The sequence below is a fragment of the Globicephala melas genome, chromosome 16 (genome assembly GCF_963455315.2).
Source record: "Globicephala melas chromosome 16, mGloMel1.2, whole genome shotgun sequence".
NCBI classification, from domain to species: Eukaryota; Metazoa; Chordata; class Mammalia; order Artiodactyla; family Delphinidae; genus Globicephala; species Globicephala melas.
The window spans coordinates 73173489-73188559 of record NC_083329.1 but is presented as its reverse complement, the minus strand read 5'-3'; the positions used below and the strand labels follow the sequence as shown (position 1 = coordinate 73188559).

The 15071-nt window shown below is 50.3% G+C and overlaps 2 protein-coding genes across 5 annotated transcripts in view; one reads left to right on the top strand and one right to left on the bottom strand.

Annotated features, from left to right (window-relative positions):
* RASGEF1A (RasGEF domain family member 1A) overlaps window positions 1-15071 on the bottom strand; it is a 246915-nt gene that overhangs the window by 210046 nt on the left and 21798 nt on the right. For 3 of the 4 annotated variants that reach the window (XM_060286881.2, XM_070043949.1, XM_070043950.1), the window contains exons 1-2: window positions 8023-8158; window positions 2482-2572 (exon numbers count right to left, since the gene is read on the bottom strand). The exons of the other annotated variant lie outside the window; for it this stretch is intronic. The gene's annotated coding sequence lies outside the window, so the exon portion shown is untranslated. Of the gene's footprint in view, window positions 1-2481; window positions 2573-8022; window positions 8159-15071 lie in introns of those variants that run through there. 4 annotated transcript variants of the gene reach the window in all.
* On the top strand, window positions 3950-6298 carry FXYD4 (FXYD domain containing ion transport regulator 4). Its single transcript, XM_030843933.2, has 7 exons — window positions 3950-3989; window positions 4643-4675; window positions 4790-4813; window positions 5513-5587; window positions 5693-5729; window positions 5988-6025; window positions 6211-6298. The coding sequence occupies exons 1-7, from the start codon at window positions 3950-3952 to the stop codon at window positions 6228-6230; spliced, it is 267 nt and encodes an 88-aa protein (XP_030699793.1). The 3' UTR covers window positions 6231-6298.

The window sequence follows — 15071 nt, the reverse complement described above, 5'->3', positions numbered from 1 at the left end:
TCCCTAAAGAGGGCAGAAGCTTCAGGATGGGGCAAAAGTGCTAGAACCTTCTGGAGAAGTGGATCTGAGGTCCTTTTCATACTTCCTGGAGACCTTCCAAAGCACCTGGGACTTAAAGGGTCCTCTTCCTCAAATGCCTGCTTTCTTGCTGCTTATTCCCCACCGGAGGAGTCTGGAAACTTGAGCTGAGTCTCCATTCTGCTACCATGGCACAGTGTGACCTTAAGCAAGACCATTATCTTCTCTGGAGCACAGTTACCCCATGGGGGTCTCTCTAATGATGACCCCCTTTCTCTCATGCTGCAGATCTTACTGTGTGTATATCAGGGCCATTCGCAGCTACAAGAACAGCCCCTGTGAACTGAGCAGCATAATCAGATGTCATCATCACAACAAACATTCAAAGTCGGCTCAGTCATCGTTCCCTCTTCATGGATGAGCAAATAGGCAGGAATAGGGTAAGTCAGTTGCTCAAGTGCACATAGCAAGTAAATAACAGAGCCTGGGGCTTCCCTGGTGGTGCAGTGGTTGAGAGTCCGCCTGCCGATGCAGGGGACACGGGTTCGTGCCCCGGTCCGGGAAGATCCCACATGCCACGGAGTGGCTAGGCCCGTGAGCCATGGACGCTGAGCCTGTGCGTCCGGAGCCTGTGCTCCGCAACGGGAGAGGCCACAACAGTGAGAGGCCCGCGTACCGCAAAAAAAAAAAAAAAAAAAAACAGAGCCTGGATTTGTCTCCAAAGTATGTGCTATTATTGGTTCTTCTGACTCTCGAGGTTCACAAATTCTCCTCACACAGGGCCTGGAAAGCATTCATTCCACACATACAAATTGAGGGCTGGTCATGGGTTGGCCCCGTGCCACTGCAGCCCCTCCACACCAAACCTCAAAGGTATGTCCTGTTGTTATTCCATTTTATTATTTTTTAAAATAAATATATTTATTTATTTATTTTTGGCTGCATTGGGTCTTCGTTGCTGCGCGCGGGCTTTCTCTAGTTGCGGCGAGCGGGGGCTACTCTTCTTTGCGGTGCGCGGGCTTCTCATCGCGGTGGCTGCTCTTGCTGCAGAGCACGGGCTCTAGGCGCGCAGGCTCACTAGCTGTGGCACGGAGGCTCAGTAGTTGTGGCTCACGGGCTCTAGAGCACAGGCTCAGTAGTTGTGGCGCATTGGCTTGCTCCGCGGCATGTGGGATCTTCCTGGACCAGGGCTCGAACCTGTGTCCCCTGCTTTGGCAGGCGGATTCTTAACCACTGCGCCACCAGGGAAGTCCTGTTACTCCATCTTAGAGGAGAGGGAACTGAGGCTCATAATGAAGGAGCTGCCTGAGATCTCCCAGTGAGCAAGTGGCAAGCTGGGCTTCACATCCAGCTCTTTCTGGTCCGGGAGCCCTGGTCTTAAGCTCTGTGCAAGAACCAAATCTTGAAAATAGGAAGCACCATGGAAGGTTTTCGTGAGGAGGTGCAACATGTTTGCACTAGGAAGGCCCTCCGACTTCCTACTCACCTGAATTCTTCCCACCCTGTCTTTCAGGGCTCTGTCCTGCCCTCTGACCCCCAGCACTGGGAGCTGCTGGTGGCTTCCTGTCCTCAGTGACTCAACAATTCAATCAAAATCTATTTATCAGTATTGGGAATAAGGGCGGCAACAGTCTTGCTTCAGTTGGTCACTGCGCAGTGGGAGAAGAGGGTGAAAAGAGAGGAATCAGGGAGGCGGGACAGCAGAATAGAGGGGCCCGTGGTCGTCCAGCGTCAAGGGCACAGGTCGAAGGCACATGGTGGGGTGAGGGACAGGAAGAGCTTGGCCAGCGGTGCACAAGGCAGGCGCGGGGGTCTGCCGAGGGAGGCGGCCCACTCTTCATCCCAGGCCGGTGGTCCTCCCCTCGCCCCCCCTCCCCCACAGCAGGCAGGAAGCGAGGACAGGGCGGGGGGCTTCTAACTACAGCTTCCGGTCCCCAGGGGCTAAGTGGTTGTCAGGATGTGGTCAGAGGGTGGGCGATCCTGTGGGGTGCCCATCAGCCCCAGATCTCCCCCCAGTGAAACCCAGTCCAAGGAAAAGCGATGCGACGGCCAAGCGAATGGAGCCTCAAGGCCAGCCCCACCGCCTCGCTGACACGATGTTCCCAGAACGCCCGCCCCCCAGAAGTCCTGGAACCCGCACTTCTGGCCCAAGTACCCAGAAATATCTTGTCCCCTTCCACACATTTCTGGGCCCCTCGTTTAGGATCTAGGTGAGCTAAAGAAACTGAAAGCCCCCTTCTCATAAGACGGGTCTGAGGCCCATCCCTCCCCTCCCTCCGCTTAGCCTCTGAGAGGGCCTGAGGCCCTCCCTCTGCTCGGCGGGTGTGGCAGGTGAGCCGTCTCCTTTAAGAGTGCACTGGGGAGAGGGAGCCGCAGGAATCTTAAGGAATCTGACCAGTTCCTTCGGCCCAAGAGTATTGTTGCCCTGGGCGGGGCTGCTGGGCTTAAAAAGCTGGAACCCACCTGGGCTGGACGCAGCTCCAGGAGCCTCCTCAGACCAGCTCTCTGCACTCAGCTCTCAGGTGAGCAAGTTTCCACCAGGACTTCAGGGATCCTAGGAAAAGGGGTGGGGGCAAGAGGGGGTATCAGTCTGAGGAATGGGTGGTAGCTGCCTGAGTATTCTCAGTAACGTGTGTGTGTTTGGGGGATTGGAGGACTGGAGGCTGCCTGCTCTGTGCCCACTGTCATATGGAAGGAAGGTGCGGTGGAGGCTAGAGGAAACAGGAGCCAGTCTTTGGCCAAAGAATATGTAAAGTGGAGTTGTGACCCTCACGATCCAGGAATTCCAGGGTGGTGGAAGGGGCAGGGAGAGACAGATTGGCCAAAGGAGGGCCAGGTTTGGAAATTGCTCAGAGCCAACAGACCCCCATGTTCCCAAGGAGCGTGTTAATAGTTCCTCCTTCCTATGGCAAAAGGACCCGTGTACTTGTACATTTACTTATTGTAACACGTTTCAGTACTTAACTATGTGCTACGCGCTATTCTTAGGCTTAACATATAGTAACTCATGTAATTCAGTTATAACCTTATGAGGCTGCTATTATAATTATCCTCATTTTTACAGGGCACTGAAGCACAGAGAGGTTAAGTAACCCAGCTGAGTCACACAGCTGTTAAGTGGCTGAGAGAGAAATTCTCTGGCATGTAATAACTGGGGTTGCAGTCTGGAACACTGACGACCCCTATCCTATGCCTGCCTGAGGCTAACAATAGGCAGAAAGCTGGTAGCGGTCTTATCTCAAGGACACAGCCATCCTAGGGACTAGTAAATGAAGATATGGATAGTTCCCACCCTAAGGAGAAAGAAGGAGCCATGTCCCACCCAACAGGCAGTTTCCTGCCAACAGCAGTCTGTACTCTGAGAGTGGAATTTGGGGCTACCTGGAGCAGGGCTTGGCCAGGGCTGAGGTGGGAGGCTCTTGCCTGTCCCTGGCACCTGTCCCTGGCACCTGCCCCTAATGCCTCCGCTTCCCCTGCCCAGCTGTTCACTCAGAGGAGTCCTGGGCATGCCCTAGGTGGAGGCTATCTTGGAATTCAGCCTGGTAGTGCCCCAGGCCCAGACCTTTGGATAGCCCGAGGCCTGACAACCTTAGCCCTTTAAGCCAGGGGTCAGGAAGGCAGGCACCAAAGCCTGAGTTAGAACAGCAGCCCTGCTCTCCTGATGGTGTGTCAGGCATCTGATTACCAGATTTTAACAAAACCTCATATGGCACTTACTATGCACAGGCACTGCTCTAAGCACTTAACTCCACAAGGCATTACTATTATCATCTCTAGACAAGGAAACAAATTAGTAACTTTTCCAAGTCGACCCCATAAGCAAGGGCAGCCTTGAGATTTGTGCCACCAAGTGCCGTGAGCCTGGGGCCGGTCGGGGCTGTCTGACCCCAGCCTGCCCCCTTCCCCTGCAGCCTAGTCCTGCCGCTGTGTCATGGAGGGAGTGGTCCGGGGCCTTCTCCTCCTGCTGGCAGGTGAGTCAGTCCTCCCAGAGGTGACCCTGCTGTCACACACCCACCCACCCACCAAGGCTGTGAAAACCAGGACAGCATCTCACAAAGGGCGCCTGATGTTGAATGAATGTGTTTTCATTTCAACTGTCAACTTAAAGAGAAACATAAAGGAAGTAACGGTACAGGTAGGAAGTAGCTATTGCAAAAGTTACCCAGGTTAATGGAACTTTGGGAGCTAACCATCTGTTGGCGTGAAGAGAACAGCATTCCCTACTTCTTTAGGAGGCAGAGCATTAGCCAGGACCTGTGTAGAAAGCTTTTCAGGAGAGGGTAAAAAGATACCAACACACCATCCCATTTTGAGTGTAAGAAAGAATAGCAGGAAGCCTGAGAAATTGCTGGAAGGGCTGGGGGGTGGGGACGGAGGGCGGGGGTGGGGGGGGTGGGGGGCGGGCACAAAGACCAGGAAGTAGGAGACAAAATCCCAGGTCTGTTTGGGGGTGGGGAAGGTGTGAGGAAAGGAACCGGTGACCTCAGGGCCCCTCCATCCCACCTCCCCAGAGTCCCAACGAAGCTGGCTGTCCTTGCGCCTCTAGGCTGGGGTCCTGGCTGCTGATTCATTTTGAGACCAGTGCCATGAATTAACAGTCAGTCCCTCTGCTTCTCTCACCCAGGCCTGCCCGTCCTGGAAGCCAATGACCTGGTTGGTGAGTAAGGCCCCAAACTGCCCTGCTGGCCCTGCCTTAGCTGGCCCTAAGACCCCACATCCTGCCTCCTGGCTCTGGTCCTTATTTATTTTTTTTATGTTTTCTTTCCTGCAGATAAAGGCAGTCCCTTCTACTATGGTAAGAGCTGATATCCCTTGCCCCCCACCCCTACCCTTGCCTATCCTGGACCTCTTTGCTAGGGGTTGGTGAGGGGTGATGTGGAGCCCAGTGTAGACAGAAAGGGGCTTGAGGGAACAGGGAAGGAGGGGCAGGATGGGGCTGAGACTGGGGATTAAAGAACCAGAGTCGTCGTCATCGTCGTCGTCGACCAGAAGAGTGACAGGCCGACTCATAACATGGTCTTTGGGAGAACTTCATTCCAGCAAGGAGGTAAGGTGCCCACAGGATGTTTAGGAAGACTTCCGGGGAAAGGGGCTAGAGGCACCTGGCTAATCTCCTTTCTTCAACTCACTCTCTCTTGCCTTCCCCAGGACCAGCTCCTTGCTGCCTGACAATGCCCCAAGCAGGTTTCCGCTCCCTCTGCCTGGCACTGTCCCCCAACACAGTCCTCATGTGCTCCAGGTCTCAGCTCAAATGCCACCTTTCAGAAAAGCCTTCCTGGATCATTCTTCAAAGCCCATTCTTTTTCTGTGCTCTTCTGCTTGTTTTTTCTTCCTATCACTTGTTCCCACCAGATATTAGATGATGTACTTACTGGCTTGTCTTTCTTGTTGCCTGGAATGTAAGTGCATCTGTACAAGCAGGTGGTCATAACTATCTGTTGAATGACTGGGCTGGAGCCAGGCTGGTGCCAGCTCACTCTCTATGCTCCTCTAGACTGGGAAGGCCTGCAGCTGGGCGGGGTGATCTGTGCGGCGCTCCTGTGCATCGCTGGAATCTTGTTCGCCCTGAGTGAGCAGTGGGACTGGCGGGGCCGGGGTGGGGGTGGGGAGCGGGTGGGAAAGGGGTGGCTCAGGCTCCCCAGGCTCTTTGAACTGGCTGTCTCTTCCTTCACAGGTGGCAAATGCAAATGCAAGCAAGATCATAAGCACAGGTGAGACAGGGCCCTGTTGTGTGCACCTTGAGCAGAGCAGAGCTATTTGGCGGTAAAGCCCTACAATTTGGAGAAAGAGGACAGCCCCCGGGCTGTCCCTGGGCTTGCAGTGGGATTTGTCATTCACAGATCATCCCTGAAGGGCCCCAAATCAGGGAAAGCTCTGACCCTTCGTATTGTGTAAAGTGGCACCAGGAATCTTGGTGGGGGAAAAGGACAGAGGCTTGAGGATGCTAATCTGACGTGTTCCTTTCTCAGCTCCTTACCCGAGAAAGCTGTTCCACTCATCACTCCAGGTGAGACAGGCATCGAGAGGCTTCCAGGCACTCAGGCAGGATAGCCATATAATTTGAGAATTAATAAATTTTATGCTGTAAGGCAGACTGTCCTGAGCCAGCCTGCCTTGGGGTCACCTGAGGCTGAGGGGGGTGTCTGTGGAGTGACCCAGTTTGTGAAGACCTGACCTCCATTCTCTCCACAGGCTCTGCCAGTACCTGCTGAGCACAGGACCGGCTTCACGGCACTTCCTGCACCAGCTCCCATACTGTCCCCTCCCCCTTGGGGGACTTTACCCTTCATGATGGCCTTTCTCTCTGAGGGTGGGCCCTTAGGCTCCCTTATGCTCAGGAGGCTGTCCAGAGCTTATTTCTAAATTAAACTTTTCTCCTCCCTCCTGTGGTCTTATGACCTTCTGTGTGTCTGGTTAGGGACAGGCAGGCTGGAAAGGGACAAGGAAATCTTGCTCAGGAAAGTCCAGGCCCCTCAGCGGGAGGGGGGGGGCGGTGTCCCATAGATTGCTGATGCATCCTGTGGTCACATATCTGTCCTGAAGCCATTCCCAGCATGCCCCCCACTTTGAGGACCTCCTGATAATTGATCTCCTGCCTCACCCATGCATGATGCAAGACATCTCAATGTTCTATCAAAGAACCTTACAATTTCCACACCTTGCCTGGAGACCTTGTAAGTCCCGATGACCCAGATACCCATGACATCCTGTAACCTAGAATGATCCCCAGTCGTTTGCCCTCTGCTAAGACCCCACCTCACTCAGTGAGTGCTCACACAGCCCAGGAAATGGAGCAATTTCTTCACTAACTCACCCCAGTAAAACCCTATGAAATTCTCAGACCAACCCATGGACCCTTCCCCCACTCTAGGTAATGTCCCATGAGACCCTCACTATAAGCAACATCCCAGCAAGCCCTGCATAGTGCATTTTAGAAACAAAACCCATCCATGCCAATCTGGGTCTCAGTATGTCCAAAGTCCATTTCTGGAATACCTCACTTGAAAGGCCCCAGCATGCACGGGGTGAGGCTGGGGAAATGGCTCTCCCACCTGGGCAGCCTGTTCATCCTGCAGCCTCACCCCGCTTGCCAACCTCTATATCCTAAGGTGGGAGGAGCTGAGGCATACTGGCAGAGACCCTGGGGTGGAGACAGGCTGGGGCAGCAGACGTCTGCCCTGTCCCTGCCAGGCAGTGGCTCACAGTCTGGGTCTGGGCTGATGGGGCAGCCACCTGTCTTGGTGTTGCTTCAAGCCAGCTCTCTAATGGTGCCCTGCTCCAAACCTTCCACCTATTTCCCAGCGTGGTACTAGATCCTCTGGAAAGTATAGTGGATCCAAGACTTGTTGGCTGTAGTCAGGAGGCCGGCACAAGGGATTCTAGATGCTGAGGACCCCACTTCCTGGTCTGCAGCCCTCCCAGGCCCTGAGATCTAAAAACGAGGGTCACAGGAACTTCCCTGGTGGTCCAGTGGGTAAGACTCCGCACTCCCAATGCAGGGGGCCCGGGTTCAATCCCTGGTCGGGGAACTATATCCCACACGCATGCCGCAAGATCTCGTGTGCTGCAACTAAGACCCAGTGTGGCCTAAATAAATAAAAATGAGGATCACAGACCTGTTTAGGGCCCTTGAATAGGTCACATAAGCAGGATGAGGGGACAGTTCCAAGGCTGGCCCAGAGCTACAGCAGGAACTCCAAGAACCTGAGTGGGACTCAGGATACCTGGCTGAAATTGCATCCACTCACGGTCCAAGGTAGGTGAGGGAAGTGTGGCAGGGAGCTACGGGGGGCCTCTTAGGCCTTTAAGATCCCAGCATTCTGAACCAGATACATGCTATGAAGAAAGTAAAACAAGCGTGCTGCAGCGGCTGGGTGCATGGGCAGCAGTGGGTGATGTGGTCAGGTCAAGAAGTGACATCTGAGCTGAATCCTCTAAGGTGAATGGTGGGAGGGGCCAGCTGCGCAAACTTCTTTCCTGGTAGAGGGAACAATGGTTTCTTGCCTTTTGAGGACCAGAGGAACGTCGGTGTGACTGGCACTTAAGTGATGAGATCAACGAGGAAGCAGGTGCGGCCACTGCAGGGAGAATTTTGCCCCATCCTAAGCTGGGAATCAATCGGGGGACCCGGATCTGCGCATGCGGCGGCAGGAAGAAGGCAGGAGCGCAGGCGCGCAGATCCCAAGGAATGGCGTAGCCCGGACGCGCCGCAGCGTCATCCGCCCAAAGGCAGCCTCCGACCCCGCCTTTTCGTCCTGGGGAGTGGGGTGCATGTCCCTCTCCTCCTTGGACACAGGAGGATGCTGGTGTGAATGGGTTGCATTGGAGAATGTAAAAATGAGCTCCGCCTAAGAAAGCAAAGTCTGTGGCCTTACGTGGGGCTAGAGTGGCAGACGCGGAAGCGATATTGGCAGAACGCCCCCTTCTGAGTGACCGACAACTGCTTTCTTTTAGAAACTCGGGTTCCTACCATCACAAACGGTGAGATGCTCTGCTGTTTGAAATCCAATCAGTAAGAAGAAAACCCCATGCTGCCAGGGTAACCTAAATCACTTTGACGCGAGATTCAGCTTCAGTTCCTACCCGGGCGCCCAGCCCCGGAAGAGGGGTTTCTGGCGCAATATTCCACATCCATCTTAACGGTTTGGTTTCCCAGCTCCGCTTTGCGGTGGAGACCAGCTACACACAGTCATGATCTACTTTCAGCCTGCCAAACAGCCTGTCCAATTTCGCCTGAACAAACGCCAGTTTCCTCACGTCCCATAAGCAACCGAAGGGCCCTACGACCCCCATACCCCCAACGTGTGCAGCTCCGTCATTGTCAAGTAAGTGAGCCTGGCTTTCTACAGTACAGGCTCCTGCCTGTTGGTTTAGGCTGATTCTACCTGTCCAACCAAGGCTGGGGCAAGGGGCTCATGGAGGGCATCTGGGAGCCTGGGTTAATCATGGTTGGGAAAAGTCACGGACTGTGATGGGAAGGTGGCAGGAGAGAGCCATGCAGGATGGAGTCAGTGTTAGCCTGTGAGTCTGGCACATGGGCCCTGGAGTTGGGCTGCTGATTCCCAAGGGAAATAAGCTCTCCTCTCTTCCCTCCCAGGAGTAGGGAGTGGGAAAGGTAGTCAGTCATAGGACGGGAGGAGCCTCTGCCCAGGCTTCACCGTGTGGAATTATTTGATGTGCCTCAGAGACCCCTTCCTTGGGCCTGTTTTCCCTGGGGAACAGGGGGTTGGGAGTGTAGGGAGGCTGGCTTTGTCTCAATTCCCACCTCTTGTCATCTCCTAGATGAGGGGCTGACCAGGAAAGAACCAGAGAAAGCAAAGGGTAATTGAACACTTAGTACTTTATGGGCACTGTTACAAACACTTCACACATGTTGATTTTCCCAGCAGCCTATGTGATGTGGATTCATATTATGCCCACTGTGCATAAGAGACCTAGGTTCTCACAGGTCATCTTACTCCTGAGCCATTTCTGAACGACTAGGCTACACTGCCTTTTCTGGTATTTATCACTATCTGAGAGAGACCCCAAGGACTGTACCTTCTTGGGGACTATGTATCCCTCCCCACTTTTTATTTAAACAATCTTATTTTTTTCCGAATGCAAGTATCTTTCATGCTTATTACAGAAAACTGGAACATTACAGAGATAGCTCACTTAGAAGATAAACCAAATTCTAACCCAGCACTCAGAAATAATCAAGGATAAAAGTCTGTTATACAATCAGAGTATTCTGTAATTCTCTGGAGCTCCAGATTGTTACATGAACCAATAGTTCATTACTTTGTTTTGCTGAGTAGTAGTCCCAGGCAGTGTTGTATTAATGAACACAGCTTGGGTTGCAGCCTTACCTCAGGGCACTGCGCTTCCCTCCCTCTGCTGGACATTGTCCCAATTCCCCAGCATCCCTGCATCACCAATTCCCTTCCTCCTTTAGGCCCTGCCCTTTGCCGGGCCACTCTAGCTGTACCACCAACATGTGACCTCTCATCACTGTTCACTGCTTCTTCTCTTTGTACTCGGCCCTAATTCACATACTACTTATATTTTACTGATTTATTTGATATGGTCTCCTACCCCTACAATAATGTAAATTCAAATTGGCACCTGAAGAATTTTCTGAGTTTGGGCTCACAGGTTTACTTGTTTTCAGATTGTTGTTTTATGATTCCCACCGAATGCATATTGGTCATTTTAGGCTTCTCATGTTCTCAGGGTAATTTTAAGAAATCTGGTTGAATTCCTTCCACCAATCCCCTCACAGATAATAACAACACATAGGTCTTATAGTCATCCTATGCCTACAACTTAAGTACACAATATCCGGTACCCTACCAAAAATATCCATGCATAAAAGACAAACTTAAGCCAGACAGACAACATAAACACAGAAATGCAGATGTTGGAACGATCAGACTTTAAAAACTGTCAGTAATGTGTTCAAGGAATGAGCTATATGGAGATTTTCAGAAGAAAATTAAACCTGTGTTTTTGGTTAAATTGTGTCCTCCAAAAAGGTATGTTCAATTCCTAATCCCCAGTACTTGAGACTGTGACCTTATTTGGAAATAGAATCTTTGCAGATATAATCATTTTAAAAAGAGGTCATACTGGATTAGGATGGACCCTAATCCAATGACTGGTGTCCCCCTAAAAGGAGGACAATTTGGACACAGGGAGAAGGCCACGTGCCACCCCAGGCAGAGAGGGAAGAGTGCAGCTGCAAGCTAAAGAACACCAGGACTGCCGGCAGGCACCGAGGCTAGAAGAGGCAAGGATTCTTCCTCAGGGACTTCAGAGGGAGAATGGCCTTGCCTGCACCTTAATTTTGGCTTCTTGCCACCAGAATTGTGAAAAATTAATTTTTCTACATTATGTAAAAAAATTAAGAAAATTTTACAACTAAAAGTTCATCAGTTCTTAAACATAACAGATGTTTAACAACCAATTAGACTTAGCTGAAGAGAATGGGTGATTGGAAGACAGATAAAAGGAATAAAGACACACAAGAAGGAAAAAGTATTAAATAAAATCCAACATTTACTAACGATTAAAAAATAAATTTATACTAAACCTTAAGTAAATGGAAATCTCCTAAATAAAGGGTATGCAACCAAAAACCAGTATTTTAATGGAAGAATATTATTGAAAGCTTTCAATAAGATGCCCTCTGACCCCAAATGTTCAGCATCACATTTCCTAATGATAAAAAATAAACTTACCTTACTTTGCAACAAGGCAAAGAAAAAAGTACATAAGGATTAGAAAGAAATTAATCAAAATGTCATTATTTGCAAATGGTACGACTTTGTAGAAAATCCAAAGAATCTACATTTAAATCAGCATAGGTAAAAGACTTTAGCAAGACCACAAAGGTCAATATAAAAATCCAGTTTTGTTTTGTTTTTTTTAATCCTTGTATTTCTAGTCCCAGGAACAAACTCTCAGCAAGAGAAATTTAAAAGACACCATTTAAAATATAATAAAATACCTAGAAACAAGTCTAACAAAATGTCCAAGAATTTTTACACAAAAACTAAAATCAAAACTCAGATACCGTAGAAGAGCTTCAGGACTTGATGCAACTGCTAACACTCAGTGCAGGGTGAGCACAGTACCTCCAGGAGCTGCTTTGAATAGTAAACGGCTCCCTGCTGCAGAGAACGTCGTGTTGATTCCTACCACTCAGGGGCTGAGCTGCCACTGTGTAGTGAGACATCAGAGACACCACACAAAACCATTTAGAACAGATACCTGGATGATGGAGCCTACTCTGTCCTTCGTAGCAGATGGCAGAGCAGCTTGCAGAATCCAGGCAGCCTTCTAGTCACCTGGTAATTGGGTATGAGCACTATTTTCAAGTGTAAAATAAGGTTTCTCCAAATCCAAAAGGTCCTACCAACAGTTATGCCTCTTTCTTGGTGATGCAGTATCTTGACCTTTCCACTGGAGGAAATGTTCCAGTTCTGCCCAGGTCCAGAGGTCAGCAAACATTTCCTATAAAGGCTCAGAGAGTAAGTGTCTGCTAGGCTTTGTGGGCCACATGGTCTCTGATGAAACTACTCATCTATCTGCCGGTGTAGCTCAAGAGCAGGCTAGACAAAATAAATGAATGCACATGGCTGTGTACCAATAAAACATTATTTATAAAAACAGGCAGCAGGCCAGATTTGGCCCATGGACCCTAGTTAGCCAATCCCTGCCCAAGACCATTAGACCCTGAAAATGTCCCTGACATGGCAGAGCCCTGAATTCTTCCATCCCCTAGCACACAGGTAGGTGTCTTCCTAAGGAATCCCAAGTACTCACTGCTTCCTCCTCACCAAGACCAATGAGCATGTCATCAATATAGTGGATCATGGCAAGGTGATCAATGTCTCTCCAGACTGTATTGTAACAGAGAACAGGAGTTATACACACTTGGAAAAAGACAGGGAATGTGTTCTGATGTCCATGTTATAAGGTCATTTAAAAAAAATCTTTTGCTTGACTCTGTTTGAAAAGAACATATTCGCTAGGTCAGGGGCTTCCCAAGCTCCAGAGGCTTGTTGATCTATCCGGGCAAACACGCCACATTAAGCACTGAGCTGTGACTGGGGCAACTACATGGTTAAGTTCCTGGTCTTTCGCTATCTGCTGGAATCCATCTGCTCTTTCTGGGGAACAGGCAGGCAAATAAAAAGGGCTAGGCTTGCCTTTTTATTACGTGTTTCAGCATGGCCCTAAACCCAGACGTTGCACACACATCACAGAATCTTTGTTCACTGTCTTGGATGGGGAATGCCTTCTGAGAGGTTCCTCTTGGCCTTTCCTACCATGATGACTCTTCACAAGCCAGGGACCCAGTGTGAGGTATCTGTCAACTGCCTAGGGTACCCCTTCCCACTCACTCAGGGAGATAACCTAAGGGGTCTGCAAACCTGTTTAACCTACAATGAAATGAACATGTCACCTGGACTTCCTATGCTCCCAATCTTAACAGAAGGACTATGATCGCACTTTGGATCCCCTGGTATCAGTATCAACTCAGACCCCCTATCCAACAGCATATATAAGAGACTCGGGTCATTTCCTACCCCTGGCCGCAGAGGGGAAGATGTATAGAATCTTTATTACATAGTTGTTGCAATGCTGTCAGGCCCTTCCTCCACTCCAGTTGATGGTCTCTGGGACTGAGACCTGGCTCTGTTCTGGAAATAAATATAACAGACCTCAGAGCTGTGCCTGTATGACCCCTGGACACACAGAGGTCTGACAGCCTTCACCACAGATCTGGCTGGGTAAAGGCTCCTCCTGCCTTTCGGGTTTTGGTGCCCGTCATGACAATTATGCTTACCTCACCATCTGATGATTGCCACTACCTGATCTCTGCTCTTCTGGAATCCTTTTACCCCTATTTTCTCTTACTGCCAACCCTGGCCAAGAGCTTCCATTAATGTCTCAAAATGCTGGTGCACCTCACCAGCACGTTATCGAATTTAGTGGAATGTCCTTGGATCCTTCCAGGAGAACATCTTTTAGCTGGTGTTTTTTCTGGCCTTAAATACTAATCTTCTCTAGCATGCCCACCTGAGTCCCCCAACCCCCTTTCTCAACACCCAGCATCTCTTCCTCCTATAGGCCATCGTCTCCAAGCTTCAAGGGTCAACTCTAGATTAGGATGGGCTCCAAGAATGCTTAGAATTTATATCCTGAGTCACAAGAGATGCCCCACATCAATCGTTTTATACTCAACCCTCTGGCCCAGCATCCTCAAGATCCCCTTGTGTGCTACGGCTCCTGTTCATACATACTAATCAGGCCCTGCAGCTTCCTTCTGTGCCACACTCAGTCCTGAGACTAGTTTTCTGAAACAGGAGTCAGTCATTTCCTTTAAGGGGCTAGAAATAGTAAAAATTCTGCAGGCCAAGGGAAATTTGAAGTTTTCACAAATTTTTTTTTGGATAAAACTAAAACACTAAGAGCAGTATTTTGTACTACAGGTCTGCTAATAAGAATGGTATTCTTTTGGGAGAGATTCTAATTAATCGGGGTTTCCTGCCACCAAATTGACTCAACTGGAAACCATTCTTAGCTCACGAGTTATACTATATACTAAACCATATGGCAGGCTGGATTTGGCTTACCAGCAGTTTGCCAGCTCATTCTTCCAGCAGACTTGGAGAGCAGAATTATCTGATCAACCACATACCTCAGGTGATGCCTCTGGATAAGTCTTTCCTCTAATAAGAGGCACCAAAGCAACTGCTGCTGGCCCAGAAATTTGAGTCACTGTGGGATTTAAAGGCATCTAGCACATTCCCAATTTCCCACCCCAGGTTCTTGGAGCCCACTCCTTCCATATCTGAACCTCAAAATTAGCAAAGATTTACGGGGAATAAACGTACTCCTTGAACCTTCACTGCCCTATTAAGCCTTGGTCTTTTTTTGCGGTACGCGGGCCTCTCACTGCTGTGGCCTCCCCCGTTGCGGAGCACATGCTCCGGACGCGCAGGTCCAGCGGCCATGGCCCACGGGCCCGTGGGATCTTCCCGGACCGGGGCACGAACCCGCATCCCCTGCTTCGGCAGGCGGACTCCCAACCACTGCAACACCAGGGAAGCCCAAGCCTTGGTCTTTTAATCACATCCTAGACCTTGCCATCACAGGTTTCATGAACTCCCAGGTTTTCTGCCTGGGTTTCTCTGGGTCTTTCTCACAACCCAGATGGCCTTTGCTTCCCTGCAGTGGACTGTCACTCATGAGATGAGCAGACTGTGAACACAGCCTAGAACAGATGCGTGGTCTCTGCACAACTCACCTGCCCCCCAATTATGCTATCCAGTCTTCTCAGTTGACCTTCCCAGTTCTGCCTCTGGCATTACTGGGTTATGCTGCTGCCCTATCTCCAGCCACCTGAGTCTGTAGAACACTAGTGGGAAGAATGGCAGGGTGGGGTTGTGAAGCCCAAAAAAGCCAGGAAAGGCCTAAGACTCTCCAATCTACCTATAAAACCATCAGAGGCTTGGCTAACACAGCAGCTTCTCTGTAAATGAGGCCAGTGTCTTAAAATG